The following is a 16,538-nucleotide window of genomic DNA, read 5'->3' as shown; positions in this document are numbered from 1 at the left end:
CTTTAGCAGTTGAAAGATTACGGATATGGTGGAGCAATTAAAATTGGGGATGCAGAGGAACCGGCATTGAAAGGAGCACCAATAAGTTGAAAGGGTCAACATTAAAGCTATTGACTTGGATTAAAAGATGTAACCTCAAAACGAGATGTATCTTGAGTGGCATCCACTGCAGACCAGTAAATACAGGAATAATGGGTGAATAGAACTTAATATAGGCTTCATAAGTATGTGGAGGGTGGGACATGGGAGTCCAGCTAGTGCACGTCAGCCTGAATAGAACAAAGGCATGAGTGATGATTGAGACAGGAGCGCTGGGGAATGGAAAATATTGGTCTTTTGACAGCACAGATATGGGGTTGACTCTATTCATAATTTGTCACATACAACCACAAGTTATAAACGTCCGGTTCCACCTTGGTTTCTGGGGATTGGGTGTCTTTGGTCTAGGTGGAGAGAAGTTGATGACTTTCCTCTTCCCAATATTTAGAGGAAATTTCTGCTCATCCTGTGCTAGGTGTCCCAACAAGCTGTGTGATAATTTAAAGGTTTTTTTTGGATATTGTTGATGAGGGGCAGTATGTAAGTGTGAAGTTAAGGGGGGGGTGCCAAGGATGTGTCCTTAGGTGATAACCTGGAGGTATCTTACTGATATTCACAAATATACACATTACTGTTACTTTGTGCACCCGTAAGGCAGGATTATCCCAAAACAACTGGCTTGATGCATTAATTTAGTGGATCGGGTGTGGTGGTGGGGAGAAAGAACAGTATGATACTACCCTCATATCAGTTTGCATTCTCCAACTTTACCAGTATCACAGCTGTCTACCATGACACCCTTCCTGTCACCTCCACTTCACCAGACCCCCCCCCCACTTCAAAACATCTTTTTAACTGAACCTTTTGCACCTGTCACAATTGCAACCCCCCACCCCACCCCCCAAAACCCTGGATGTTTTAATCCCTCCAAAATCCTATTTCCATGTATGTCATGTTCTGAAACAATTTAACGTAACAAATGACATCCCACATGTGACAGTGATTGTAGTAAACAAACCCTTCTCCACCTGTCTGTTGTTGACCACACTATCCTCCTGAACACCTCATACACTCATCCAGCTGGGTGCAAGTATATTTGCCTTGTTGTATTCTTTGACTACATGGTCACAGACAGATAATCCTGCAATGACTTTTCTCTTCCAGCTCTGTAGATTTGGTTTTTAAAATTCATTCGTGGGATGTGGATATTACTGGCTAGGTCATCCCTGATGACCCACTGGGCGGCACGGTGGCACAGTGGTTAGCACTGCTGCCTCACAGCACCAGAGACCCGGGTTCAATTCCCGCCTCAGGCGACTGACTGTGTGGAGTTTGCACGTTCTCCCCGTGTCTGCGTGGGTTTCCTCCGGGTGCTCCGGTTTCCTCCCACAGTCTAAAGATGTGCAGGGTCAGGTGAATTGGCCATACTAAATTGCCCGTAGTGTTAGGTAAGGGGTAAATGTAGGGGTATGGGTGGGTTTCGCTTCGGCGGGTCGGTGTGGACTTGTTTCCACACTGTAATGTAATCTAATCTAATCTAATCTAATTAAGAGTCGGCCACATTGCTGTCTGTCTAGAGTCACCTTTAGGACAGACCAGGTAGGATGGCAGTTTCCTTCCCTAATGGACATAGGTTTTCTCAATGTCCATTAGGGAAGGAAACTGCCATCCTACCTGGTCTGTCCTAAAGGTGACTCTAGACAGACAGCAATGTGGCTGACTCTTGATTAGATTAGATTAGATTACATTAGACAGCAATGTGGCTGACTCATCATTAGGGTCTTAATTAAATTTTATTTTAAAATGTGAAATTAAATTTCACCATTTGCCACGTTGGGACTTTACCTGGATTTGATCTAGTCTATCGGTATTACCTCCAGGTCGTCACCACCTAAGGATGCATCCTTGGCCCCCCTCTACTTCATACTTACCATGCTGCGTGTCATCAACAATACCCAAAAGAAAAAGCGTTAGTTTCCACACATCAATAGTATCCAATCTTCTTCACTACCACTTCTCCCAGTCTCTAAATTATCTCTGCTTGTTGGACGTCTAGCACGCAATGAGCAGAAATTTCCTCTAAATATTGGGAAGACTGAAGTCATCAACTTCACTCCACCTAGACCAAAGATATCCCACTCCCCAGACTGTTTATAACTTGTGGTTGTATGTGACAGGAAATAAAACAAGACCCTGTGTTTTGGGTAAATTGCAATTGTTCTAGTCACCATTCACTACATTTTCAGTCTGCAGTTGGCTTGGGACTGCTTTTAACTTCATTTTCCTGGTTTTCATCCTTTATTTCTCTGTGCCGCTGTTTATTAAAATGTTTTTATTCCATTTGTTTAACATTTCCCATCTTACCCCTACTTTACAGGTTTGTCTTTTTGAAATTGTAACATGTCCACACAGATTCATTTATTTCATATTGGAAGAGGCTCTAATTTTTAGAAGCTTTCTCTTTTTAGATTTTAAGGCCTTTTGTCTGAGACCAACAATGCTTTCACCCATTTTATTTGTGGCATGTTTGCCTTTGGAAGGGGCACAGGGTATAAGGATAGACAAGTTAGTTATGCTGCAGCTTTCTAGAGCTTTAGTTAGGCCAGACTTGGAATATTGCATACAGTTCTGGTCACCACATTACCAGAAGGATGTGCATGTTTTGGAGCGAGTACAGGAAAGGTTAACCAGGATGTTGCCTGGTATGGAAGATTTTAGCTATGAAGAAAGGTTGGATAGACCAGGTTCATTTTCACTGAATGTAGGAGGTTAGGCAATGACCTGATAGAAGTTTATAAGATTGTGAATGGCATGGATAGAATGGAAAGTGAGGGTTTTTCCCAGGGTGGAGGGGTCAATTACTAGGGGACATGGGTTCTTAGTGCAAGGGGGGGATGGAGGTTTGAGATGTGCGAGGCACATTTTTCTCACAAAGGGCGGTAAATGCCTGGAACGTGTTGCCAGAGGATGTGGTGCAAACAGACACAATAGCAATATTCAAGAAGCACCTGAACAAACACATGAATAGGAAGGGAATAGAGGGATATTGATCCTGTAAGTGAAGAGAGTTTTGGTATAGAAGGGCAAAATGTGGCGGCACAAGCTTGGAGAGCTGAGAAGGGCTTGTTCCTGTGCTGTTTTGTTCTTGCTCTCAATGCCTTTTCACTGGCTCACTCACTGCCTCTTTTCAACCATTTCCCTTTCTGTAAAGGTGAGAATGTCCCCTCGTGTGATATCAAATTGCAGTTAGGAGGAAAAGTGATTTAACTGTATAAAAAGAGGGTACGACAAGTTGTAATCTAGCTGTTGGCTACTAAATTCTGCATCATAAATTCATTACATACGCAAACTTGTACTTACCAAGGCCTTATATTCCACCCGCAGAAAGTGAGGACTGCAGATGCTGGAGATCAGAGCTGAAAAGGTGTTGCTGGAAAAGCGCAGCAGGTCAGGCAGCATCCAAGGAGCAGGAGAATCGACGTTTCGGGCATGAGCCCTTAATTCCTGAAGAAGGGCTCACGCCCGAAACGTCGATTCTCCTGCTCCTTGGATGCTGCCTGACCTGCTGCGCTTTTCCAGCAACACATTTTCAGCTTATATTCTACCTCTCCATTATTTGTGTTACAATGTTTAAACTTGCTGCTTTTGCCATGCCAACCCTCCTTTTCCCCCATCCCAATATCTAGTGGCTTTGTGTTAAATATAGTTTAATAATGCTTTTGTGATTTTGTTTTGGTTTTGTTTTGTTTTTGTTTTTGTTTTGTTTGTTTGTTTCTTTGGGGCATTTTTAAGTGTGTCAGAATTATGAATCACAGGTTTTAAAAAAACTCCCTGTAATCTATGCAAAGTTGCTGATGTATGCAGATAGTTTAGCATAGAATGATAGAGTTCACACTGGTCACAGTTGGACATTTAAATATCACTTGTGACTTTTGATTAGGGTTGTTTTAGCACTCTGACCAGTGTCTGAAATCCTATTTCTAGATTAGATTAGTTTCCCTACAGTGTGGAAACAGGTCCTTCTGCCCAATCAGTCCACACTGACCCTCTGAAGAGTAACCCACCCAGACCCATTTCCCTCTGACTAATTGACCTAACACTGGGCAATTTAGCATGGCCAATTCACTTGACCTGCACACCTTTGGACTCTGGGAGGAAACCAGCGTACCCGAAGGAAACCCACGCAGACACTGGAAGAACGTGGGCGGCACGGTGGCACAATGGTTAGCACTGCTGCCTCGCAGCGCCAGAGACCCGGGTTCAATTCCCGCCTCAGGCGACTGACTGTGTGGAGTTTGCACATTCTCCCCGTGTCTGCGTGGGTTTCCTCCGGGTGCTCCGGTTTCCTCCCACAGTCCAAAGATGTGCAGGTTAGGTGAATTGGCCATGTTAAATTGTCCGTAGTGTTAGGTAAGGGGTAAATGTAGGGGTATGGGTGGTTTGCGCTTCGGCGGGTCGGTGTGGACTTGTTGGGCCGAAGGGCCTGTTTCCACACTGTAAAGTAATCTAATCTAATCAAACTCCACAAAGCCAGTTACCCAAGGCTGGAATCAAACTTGGGACCCTGGTGCGGTGAGGCAGCAGTGCTAACCACTGAGCCACTGTACCTTAGTGTAAAGTGAATTTCCAAAAAGTTGGGTACAGCCACGAGCCTTTGAAATGATAACATCGTCAAGAACTTAGAAGGAAAGAAGAGTTTGGTGCAAAGAGAGAGGAATAAAGAGTTCGTTAAGATGGTTGATTGGCAGCTTTGTAACCGAAGACTGCATCATAGGAAAGGGGTAAACTATTACACGTTGTCCATAATTCATTACAAAAAAGTGATAGTGAAACTGTTTGTTTTTAAATTTTTGATGGGTTGTGGATTTTGCTGGTTGGTCCAGCATTTATTGCCCATCCCTATATGTCATGGAGAAACTAATGATCTGACCCCTTCAATCTCTGCAATCCATGTGGTGTAGGGTCGCACATAATGTTGTTAGAGGGTGTTTCAGAATTTTAGCTCTGTGACTGTGAAGGAATGGTGATTTGCTCCAACTCAGAATGGCAAGGTGGTTTGGAAGGAAACTTCCAGGTGGTGGGGTTGCAATGCATTTGCTGCTCTTGCCCTTTCAGGTGGTAGACGCCACTGTTTTGGAGGTGCATTGGTGAGTTACTGCAGCACACTTTCTCGATGGCACACCGTGTGGTGCAAATACTACAGACCAGATTTCTGAGAATGTGCTATTTTGTACATTGTCTTTAAAATATTGCGGCGAGCAGTGGAGAAGTAGGATTTTCCAAGGTGTATTTAGTACTTTGGGATGCAAAATGAGCTGGTTTAAATTCCACACTCCCATCTCACTTAAATTTCAGGAGAGCCATGTAACATGCCGCTGGAAACTCTGCACAGCACGAACTGAAAATCTGTAAGGCAATGAATGGAGACTGACCTCCCTTGCTGTATATTTGGAGCAAGAGTAATACAATTGCCTCTCTTGTTCCTCTCCAGAATGCTGTTTATTTTTGTTTTAAACATTACACCTGGCAATTTGAGTGTGGGTCTCTTAACCTGAAGTAAGACAAAGATTTCCTGTATCCCCTTTTGGGTTGGGGTGCACAAAGTTCTATAATGTCCAGTTTTTGTCTACCCCATCAAAGCCGAGAGGTGCTGTTTCATGATTCTTTTTGAATCTAGAATTAGGTTTTATTGTCGCGTGTGCTCAAGTTCAAAAGTACAGGAGTACAGTGCAAAATGGAAAATGCCACCACACATTGTGCCATCTTGGGTACAAAGTACAAATCTTAGGTGCTGAAATAGATTGGTAGAAAAATATAGAAATAAAGCTAAAAGTTCTATATTAGTTCTTCTTGGTATAAGTTAGCAAAATAAAGTTAAAAGATAAACAATGCTTTCTTTCTCTTGTCTGCGGTTGCTCCATACTGGGACGTTACTACCATCTTCACTTTATCAGTTAAACTTATCCAGCTGTATTTGTATCATGTTAGTCTTCACCAAACCATCCCAGTTCCCCCCTCTTATTTAATTTGAAATCTTTTTCTTTCAATCTGTCCCTATTCACTTCCTATGTGTCTCTCCAACCCTAATGTTTCTAGAAATTCTAACATTGACTTGTTCTAGTTCTCCAAATCACCCATTATTGTTTGCTCCTTTAATCTCTCTGCTTAAAAATCTGTAAATATGAGCCTTGCCTTTAATCATTTGCCACCCTCAAATAATTTGCTTCTCAGCAATATAATGCAATATGAAGTCAATGGGTATGTTTTGGCTCTACTAAAGTATTTATTTATGGTCTGTTATGTGAAAAGCAATAGACTGACTACTCCTAATCTTTCTCTGTGCAGGGTGAATGTGGGCTGTGGCCCTGCTGAGGAGAGAGTGCTGCTGACAGGATTGCATGCTGTAGCGGATATCTACTGTGAAAACTGCAAAACCACTCTGGGATGGAAATACGTATGTTTCCTTGTAGCTCTTATTCTGCATTGGTGTTGGGGAATGCGCATGGGGGACAGTGGAGATGAAATCTTTGGCTCCTTTTATTCTCCCCCCTTTTCACGTCTGACTGATCACATTCATTCAAATTTGATGTGGGAGATGTTCAGAATGCACTAAAACTTTAAATGTTCAGAGCAGGTTATTGGGCCACTGAATCATATAAACAGTGTTGTCACCTGGTTGTCTAACATGATCAATCTTTCCTATGCCTAGCCCCATTATGGAGTGTACTGTCCTTCTAGGTGGCCGTCTTTACAATGGCCCTTGGTTGGGCTGTTGGGATAGTGACTAATTGCACCCTCTTGTTAAGAAGTGGATTGCATTGAGAGAGCAGCAGGATGGAGCTTGTTACTTCCCTGCAGTGGTGGACCAATTTTAGCTGTGTAAAGAGTTGACTTCGTGCATTTTTCTCTTCCTCTTCAGATATGTCTCGGAACGGTCTCTTTCCGGGTACACTTACTCGGAAATGTTCATTCCCTGCCACTTTTTTGGCTCACTTTGTTTTTGAATACTGCCCAGTGATTGTTGAATAAAGGCAGGATCGGGTTTCCCACTTGTTTGCTTTCTAATCCTGGGGGAACACGGCTGACCTGGTGATGTTTGTCTAAACAAATGCTGGAAATACTCAGCAGGTCAGGCAGCACCTGTAGGTAAGAGCAAAAATAGTTAATGTGATTCTTTCATGTAAGCTGTCTGATCTGTTGAGTATTCCCAGCATTTCCTATCCAGTTTCTTTTTTAAATGATCAAACAGCAATTTCAGTTTTGCATCTGGCAGCTATAGTGACTTTCAAAAGGCTGCTCAGCCTAGGCAGAGGGATTATTGAATTCCTCATAAACAGCAATGAAGTGGCAGTCCGCTGGGGTTCACTTTGCCTGAGGACAAGGCCATAATTGCATACATGGTGTGGACCCTGGGAATTAAGGCATTATTGTCCGCTATCTTCAAGTGCAATTTCTTTACAGAAGTGCACTTGATCCAGTCACCTGAAGGTGGTTTTCTGGTCAAGTTAATGAGTAACATGTACTATCAGGGATCCTTTTCTGCCTCCACCCTCCCAGTGGCCAGGGAGAATGACTGTTTGTTTATTTTTCAAGTGGCTGATTTAGAAATCTAGTTATCAGAATGCATTCGCCAGTCTGTTTTGAGACTGGTATCAAGAGTCCTTAGTTCTGTCGGACATCATGTTAGGTAACCTTTTCAATCCCAACACTGGCCAATCCCAAAAGAGATGGGTGAGCAGTGCACGTCAGAAGCATAGACTTAGTGAAAAAGTTGAGAGGACCAGATGACTAATTATGGATCTAGACTGACACCAAAATGTCCTAGTAAGGAGCCACTTGTTCTTTGATAAATCTGGGCACAATGAAATCAGGAGTGACAGAACCCAGGAACTGCACTTGTGGGATGAGGAACATTCTGAACCAGAGAAAGTGACACGCGTGCATGCAGTGACCAGTTTTGCATGGGCTGAGGCAAGATGTTAGGTTATTTATTTCACCATACTCCTCGCTGGTCCTTTTAGGATCTCTTGATCACTCTGACATTGCCTATCTTGCTAATGTTTTATTGTTTAGTCTCCTTTTTGTTTTGGTCATTTCAGATGTTTGGATATATAAGCTGTTATGCATTTATTTTACCACATCTTCCTTGCTGACACTTTCTTTTTTTTTTCTCTCTTCAGGAACATGCCTTTGAGAGCAGTCAGAAATATAAAGAAGGAAAATTCATTATTGAATTGGCCCACATGATTAAAGACAATGGGTGGGAATGACCAGCGTGCTGCAGACCCCTGCTGCTATTTTAGGACTGTATGAGGCTGATCTAATGGACAGAAAATGCTCTGCTATGGGACAGCTTAATAACATTTGACTTTTTTAAAAAAAAAACCTTACAGCTGAACCATTGATGTCGCCTTCTTGTCAGCCCTTTTTGCTTTTTTTAATCTCTCTGTCTAGGTTTGGTGTTCTCTCCTGTGAAACACTGTGTAGACATCTATAGAGGAATTGTTGTTTCCTGCGCTCTTTACAGTTTGAGTGAAAGAAGAATAATTGAAGTTTTATTTTTGGGAAGTGTAGCTTTATAAGTGACTTCTGAACTTGGCTGTCCTCCCTTCCCTTTCTTTAAACTCCACTGTGTATCTCTTCTATAGCTGTGCATGCTTTTACACTAGACAACTGGATGAGCTGAGCAGCATAGAGAGGGTTGAGGAGGGAGTTATGTATGTGTATACATGTATATTAATGGATATGTGTATATATCATACACCATAAATGTAGCAATTTTATTTTTAAAAACCAGTTGTTTTGGGATTGGAATAATGGTCACAATGTTGTGGCATTGAGATAGTTGAATCCCATTATTTGCAATTGATTTCTTCTGTTACTTCCAAACTGTGGCTGATGTCCAGGAGGCAAGAATCTAGTGTTCAACAGCTGCAGTGTTGATGGGGAACAGTTGGGGGAGAAAGAGGAACCACTGAAATTGATTTTTGAAGAACAGACATGTGGCTGGTTCCATGTATTGCCGTACACTAATGCACTGGATAAAACCGGGCACAAAAAGAGAAGTCTTCTGGATGTGATATCCGTTTTCTAAGTGTAGAGCTGAGCTCCCGGTCTTTGGACCGTTATGACTTTAAATGAACGCAGGAAGTTCCTTTGCACATGCCTGGGAAATGGGGATTCATAACTAGACACATTACCAGAACTTTGTTTTTGTTCCTTTTAAAATAATTATATATTTTTACCTTTATTGCATTCTCCTGTTATGATCCTTTTTTTTTTTGGCAGATGGCCATTCCCTATTGGAGTGTGGATAGTTTTTTTGGGTGCAATGGTTTGCTGGTTAAATCATTTTCTTTTGTCGTGTGGGCTCACTACATGCAACAGTGCACTCTGCTGCTAAAAGTCTCTTGTGCAGTGTTAACAGGAAGGTCTAGAAAAGAAAAAAATTCCTCCTTTTGTGATGTTTTTCCTTTTTTTTTAAATTTTAAAAAGTGTCACAAGTGAGATTGCTCTCATTTCCTATCAAATAAAGTGTTTCTATCACTGCTTAAATGTAACTTTTTGTTTGCCTGCACTCTTGCTGTCAGAATTCTGTTTCCCTGGTGCGGTGCAATGATTTTGGAACTCTTCGCGGATGGGTCCCAGTTACATGAGCGCCGCTGAAGGAGGGGAAAAAATGGGGCCAGTCTGGTTACTGAGCCAATTTCCAGCAGGGTCACACTACAGAAATTATATACTTGAAGCAGACTACAGATGGAAAATCTTGTTAAATCAGTTTCCCTATATATAAAAAACATTTTTTGTACATTTAGAAGAAGAAAAAGCATATTTAAGGTTTTATACATATTTTTACTGGGTAAGTTAATTTTGCTTCCCCTGCCTGAGCACTTTTGTTCTCTGGAACTTGTCTTTTGTTTCCATAACACACACTGTCTCTTTGTAAGCTGATTTAAAAGTTCGTTTCCTTTATTTTTGAGAAATTCTCTCCATTTTTAACTTTTATTTTTAATAAAATTGATTTATGGGGCTGGGGTGGTGGGGAGTGGAGGCAGCTCTTCCTGGATCAATCTGGGACACCCATGAGCTGGCCGATCCCAAGTAAAATCTGTTGGTTTAGCCTTCAGAGACTGGGTAACACTTTTTAAACTTTTGTATTTTTCTTTCCCAAAATCAAAACAATAGTTCTCTGATTTTTGTTCTGTATAGATTTGAGGCTTTAGAGTTGTTAATATATGTCCAGAATGTGTGCAGTGTTCTGAAGAGCAATGATCGGTAGTGACTGATTAGTGCGAGGGCAACGTGACAGTCAGAAGTGTGCTTTCTACAAGAATGGTTGATAATATTACAAGTTCTAAAGCTTGTTCTGCATTAGAAATGTAATGATTTTTATGCCTGAATTCTTTTAATTTTTGAGAAATAAACATTTGAATGCTTTCTTCCCCCCCTCCCCCCCCCCCCCCCTCCCCTATAGCTATTGGGACTATACATTGCTTTGCTGATCTGTCTTGAAACTACATCAACTTTGTGCAGCAACTCACTGTATTGTACTGGAGTTAAAATAAAGACTTTCACCAGGACACAACCTGTCTGTCAATGGTGGTTGAGACATTAGCAAGAGTGTGAGGCACACAGATAGGTGTCTCTGGCATTCATGCCACGGCAGCACTGTCCTACATATCAGAAACATATGAAGTTGTAGTTAAAACATTCCTGGCAATTTTGTTTGCTAATTTGTGATTTTTCTTGCGTGCGAAGTATATTCCACCCTGCAGTGAAAGATGATTCTGCTAACATTAGTGAATCTTCCTGCTTTTATTTTACCAGAGGATGGAATGAGATGCTGAGCCAGATATGTAGGTTTAAAGGCAGTGTGCTGTTTTTGGACCTTGCTTTGAAATGGAGCTTCCCCTTCTCCAACATGTTCCAAATGCTTCTCTCTCAATTGGGTTTAAGTGGAATTGTTGGCCATTACCAGGTGGAATGGTTAGATTTGAAACATTAACCTATTCTTTCACCTCCCTAGATCTTGCATTCAGTCCTTTGGAAATATAAACCTTGATGATTGAAAAGGCGTTTTGTCTTCCACTTATCAGGACAATTCATTTTCAAATAAAAGATAATCAGTTAAAAGGGCAAACCGTATTGTTTGAGTGCTGATTGATTGATTAGTAAGTGGATTCTGATTGGCAGGAGTGTTGACTTGGAGAATGGATGTTTACTGACTTCAATTTAAACACTTTCGCAGTTTTAAAACCTGATTGACTCTGCTCGGTCAAGACATTGCCCTGTGGAATGCACCAGCAATGGCTGGCTGTTCTCTATTTTATAGAGATGAAGTAGGTGCAATGTGTACATGTTCTTTCTGCCTGCAAAGAACAGGATCTGTGTATTAATTAGCTTCCAGTACGCAGGCAGAATGAACATGTACACATAGTGTCTATTCCAACATATTCTTGCTGCCTGCATTCTAGAAGCCATGTATGTTAATACACAGGGCTCTGTTCTTTGCAGATAGAACGTGTCAACTGATTATGCCTGCTTCAACTTGGTGAATGTTTGTTGCCTATTTGGTTCATTCCTCGTAGCAACAAATGTCTTAACCAATCAGTCAACCTGCTTGTCTCAAAATTCAACTGTCATCCTCAAACTGCTGCATTGTTTCTGGCAATGTCTTTGGCAAGTTAACTTGCCCATCAGTCAGCACTCCCTAATGCAGGAAAGTGTTGTTTCCTCTTACACTTTCTGCCAAAAACAAGAAATTCCAAGTCTCGGGACACACATCTTTTGACAAAATGTCTTTTTCCAGTGATTGTCAATGTCTTCTATTTTTAGTTGCAAGGAATCTCCGCTTGGCTCAATTAAATTGACTGTTGTGTAACCCAGATTAGCAGTTTTTAAGTTTTGCATTCCTGTTCTATATCTGGTTTTGACTACTTCTCCACCTGCCTCCACCTCCATAAAGGTCTTCGCGTTAGTGCAGAGTTATTCACTGCTTGTATTGATGTAGTATTTAAATGTTCCAAAGCACTTAGAGTCATAGAGATGTACAGCATGGAAGCAGACCCTTCGGTCCAACCCATCCATGCCGACCAGATATCCCAACCCAATCTAGTCCCACCTGCCAGTATCTGGCCCATATCCCTCCAAACCCTTCCTATTCATATACCCATCCAAGTGCCTTTTAAATGTTGCAATTGTACCAGCCTCCACCACTTCCTCTGGCAGCTCATTCCATACACGTACCACTCTGTGTTAAAACGTTGCCCTGCAGATCTCTTTTATATCTTTCCCCACTCGCCCTAAACCTATGCCCTCTAGTTCTGGACTCACTCACCCCTATCCTATAGACAGCATTAGGAGAGGTGACACAAAGCTTGATTGAAGAGGTAGATTTACAAAAGAGGAGGGAAGAGGATAAATTTCAGGAATAAAATGTACATGAAATGTGATTAATTTGAGTCAATTTACTAAGCAGTCCCCTAAGCAGGTGTTAAAATTGAGAATCTATTGGAGCATTTATATTCTTGTGCAATGAGCCATCTCTCATTAGGCAGAGGCTGTCCATGACCTAGTATGTTCACCAAATGTTTTGTAGTCCTCTGGACATGTATCCAAAACAGGAAAATTCATGAGTTTTATCTGGGTGCTGCAGTATAAAATGGAGTGAACTTTATTTCATGTATAATTCCATAAGACCAGAAGAAATAGGAGTGGAAGTAAGGCTATTCAGCCCATCGAGTCCACTCTGCCATTCAATCATGGCTGATTGGCATTTCAACACCACTTGCACACATTCTCCCCATATCCCTTAATTCCTTGAGAGATCAAGAATTTATCAACCTCTGCCTTGAAGACATTTAATGTCCCAGCCTCCAGTGCACTCCATGGCAGTGAATATCACAGGCCCACCACTCTCTGGCTGATGAAATGTCTCCTCATTATAAGACCATCCATATGTAGATCATGGAAACTAGTCCGGATCGTGTAGCCCCTTAATTTTGTTATGCTAATCAGTAAGATCATTGATCTGTAGTTGTCTCCATTTACCTGCCTGCCATTTGGCTCAAATCTTTTAAAATTAATTAATTTTTATCAGTAACTGTAGTGTTCAGAAGAAAGTTAATTATGATCCCAAACCAGACCTTGACATTTGGTCGTAATCCTGATTGGGACTAATAGCTTTTTGTTTAAAGAATGCTAGATTTAACTTCTTTAAAGGAACAAAGCCACAAGATTCAATGGTTTTGAACAAACAAAGCAATTTTTACTTTGTCAATTCTCTCCTCCTGAATTTTGTAATGTTTGCAACTCATGCCAATTCTGGCTGGTTTGAGGAAGGATCACTGGACCCAAAACATGAATTGGATTTCCCTCTAGATTTTGCCAGACCTGCTGAGCTTTTCCAGTAATTTCTGTATTTATTGGCTACTTGAGTCTGTGAATTAATGTACAAGCTGCAGTCAAACATGCCACAAACTGAGTGTTAAATGATGGAATCAGTATGCTACAATTTTCTGAACAATCTGTTCAGAACTCTGTCTCATGTTCTTTGAAACAGTTTTCTTCACAAGGCATTTGAGCTGCTTTACTCTGAAGTCCTAGCCTCAGCAGCTGTTCTAACTCTCTCTGTCCCAGCCACTGCACACCAGAAAGTTGCTCAGCCTCTTTGGAGAATCCAGCTTCCCACTTGATTTGGAAGGCCACACTGTGTAGCATCTAGCTACAGGCAGTATTTCCAGCTCTCTAGCTTCAGTTTACAGACAACTGCTGTAGGTGTTTTCTGTTAGCTTTATAGAAGATGGCTCCCTTTTCAACTTCACTTAAGTGATGACTGCCGCAGGGGTTCTGGAGCCCCAACTGCCCAATAGCGTGGGGCCAGTGAATCTCTGGCTTCTGAGTCCTGGCAGATTTGAGCCCCAACTGCATGGAGCCAGCAAACTATAGTACTACTGTTGCATGGAGACTCCCTACTCTTACCTTTCTGATTTTTAACTGCTCTTTGGCCCTTGTGTGACCTATTAAAACTGACCAACAGAATTCTTAGCCAAATCTGCCTAGTATTGATGTATCAATCCTTGGAATATTAAATGTTAGTCTCATGTGACAACTTTCAGACTGTAGACTAAAATGGAATTGATTTCATCACAAGTGCCAGTCTTCTACCACTGTCCCATGTAGATATTCACTCCTGATGGGTATGGTGCTAACATTTGAGCAATGTCCCTGAGTCCTGGATTCCGCTTGGGAATTGATGGACTGCTGCATTTATCATTGACCGCTTCCGGCAGAAAGCAAAAGGATCATCAAAAATTTTGAATTTCTGTTTTCGTTACCAGCTCATCTTGGTAGTGAGGCTTCTATAAGTAGACTTATGTCATGGATGCAACTGAGTGCAGATATGCAAAGACAAAAAGTACCAAATCAGGTGTAGTTTTCATAACAGATGGCCAAACTAGCTGGAGGACCAAACGGAACCTGTGAGCTATGTTATTTGACTAAAACCTTTATTTTCCCTTGTTGCTAGTCTGTATTTTGAATTACCTGTTAAACAGAAGCCCCACTCGGATGGCTGTCAATGATCCTCTGGTGTTATTTTAAACTGAAGCTGAGATCGCTCTGACTTATTGGCCAAAATGTATCCCTGAGACAACACCACTGAAAAGCAGGTCATCTAATCATGATCATATTGCTGTTTGGAATCTTGCCATATGCAAGTGCAACATCTCATTCCACAAGTGTATTGGATGTAAGACATGCTTGGGAGATCCTGAAATTTGGAAAGGTGCTATACAAATGCATGTTATTTCTTCTTTGTGTTTAAGACCCTGAAAGTTGTTTGCTTGACATAAGTGTCTCATTAACTAAAATACCTTAAAATAGAATATCAAGGCCAGTATCAACAATTACTCTACATACGTCAATAGATGTTTTGATTTTTCTGTTGCTGAGTTTAACCCATTTTACAATCAATGGTTTAACTGACACTTGATTTTAAAAAGATGGTTTAAATATATCTTATCTGATACAGTACTTGCTGTGAATTTGAATAGGAGTTTAAGAGAAAATGAGCCCAGAATTGGATGACAATAAAGTCCAAATGGCACTGGGCATGACTACACTAAGTTCTTCTTGCAGAGAGTGCCAGATTGAAATGGCTTCTACATTGCTCTGCATTTTAATTTTTTTGATGAAAGTATTTTACCTGAAAATGACCAAACTCTGGAAATAATGAGATGTGATTCATGGCAGTTGTGATGAGCCTCCAAAGTATCCAAGCAATTACACAGACTGAAACCAATTTTCAAATCCTGTTGCTCCATGTGAACTTGAGTCTCCATGGGTTTGTCAGTGTAATATACTAGTCTTCTGAATGACTCGCATTTTAAGCAGCTTCCTTCAGCTGGCTAATTAAAGATTGGCCCTAAAGCTACATTTTAAAATGCGGTTGAACTGGCTACAGGCTCTGCATAGGATAAAGAAAGAGACAGACACTTTTATACCCCAGTATCCCAAAGCACTTCACGACTGAAGGTGTAGTTGCTGTTGATTTGCAGGGAAGGTCGTATCCAGTTTGCAAACAATTAATGTGATAGTGATGTACATCTAATCTAAAATCTGTTGGCTGAAGGAGGGCTTTCTCTTGATGCCCAGCTGGAGGCCCAGGTTTAAGTCCAACCTGTCCCAGAGGTATTAAAAACATAACAGATCATTTGGAAAGTATCTACCTTGCCTGAGGTATAAATATTGGGCTGAACACTAGGGAGAAATTCTCTACTCTACAAAGTAGTATTATGAATCTTTCTGCCCAGTAGATATTGGGTGGTCATTTGAAGGAGCCTATTGAATTTTGTGCTTCCATTTCAGTTGGAGTTCTGATGGTCATACAGTGTGGAACAGATCCTTCAGTCAAACTAGTCCCTGCTGAACATAATCCCAAACTAAACTAGACACACCTGCATGATCTTGGTCCATATTCCTCCAAACCTTTCCAATTTGTGTATCTATCCAACTCTTTTCATTGTTGTAATTGTACTCACATCACCACTTTCTCAGGAAGTACAAATCTGTTGTTTTTTTTTAAAAAAATTGCCTCATGCCTTAAATCTTTCTCCCCTCACTTTAAAAACATGCCCCATAATCTTGATCTCCCATCCTAAGGAAAAGACCGATTCCATTAACTATCTATACCCATTATTAAATGATAGGAGTGTTCCCACTGAAATAAAAACAAAGTGCTGAAGAAACTCTGGGTCTGGCAGCATCTGTGGAGAGAGCAACAGTTGACGTTTTGAGTCAAGTATGACTTCATAACCCATTATCCCAGTTTCTCCAACTGTCATTCTGTTCTAGTTTTGCCACCTTGGGGGTGCCTCAAACGTGACCACCCTCTCCCCCATTGTCTTAAACAGGCCTCTAAACCATCTGTTCCCTTTCTGCCCTTAACTCTTTCTTCCCCTTACAAAATAATAATAGGGTTCCCATCACCTTCATGTTTC

The 16,538-nt window shown here is 41.3% G+C and overlaps 1 protein-coding gene across 4 annotated transcripts in view; it reads left to right on the top strand.

Annotated features, from left to right (window-relative positions):
• Positions 1-9,588, top strand: part of ypel1 (yippee-like 1) — a 45,831-nt gene extending 36,243 nt beyond the window's left edge. For all 4 annotated transcript variants that reach the window (XM_043716080.2, XM_043716082.2, XM_043716078.2 and 1 more), the window contains 2 exons: positions 6,385-6,493; positions 8,220-9,588. In XM_043716080.2, coding sequence (XP_043572015.1) covers positions 6,385-6,493; positions 8,220-8,309 — 199 coding nt within the window. In that variant the 3' untranslated portion in view covers positions 8,310-9,588. The remainder of the gene's footprint in view (positions 1-6,384; positions 6,494-8,219) is intronic.
• The last annotated feature ends 6,950 nt before the right edge of the window (positions 9,589-16,538 follow it).

Source organism: Chiloscyllium plagiosum, unplaced genomic scaffold (genome assembly GCF_037043375.1).
Source record: "Chiloscyllium plagiosum isolate Xiang-an unplaced genomic scaffold, Cpla_swu_hap1 HiC_scaffold_24, whole genome shotgun sequence".
In the NCBI taxonomy this organism is placed as follows: domain Eukaryota; kingdom Metazoa; phylum Chordata; class Chondrichthyes; order Orectolobiformes; family Hemiscylliidae; genus Chiloscyllium; species Chiloscyllium plagiosum.
This window is presented reverse-complemented; position numbering and strand designations above follow the sequence as displayed.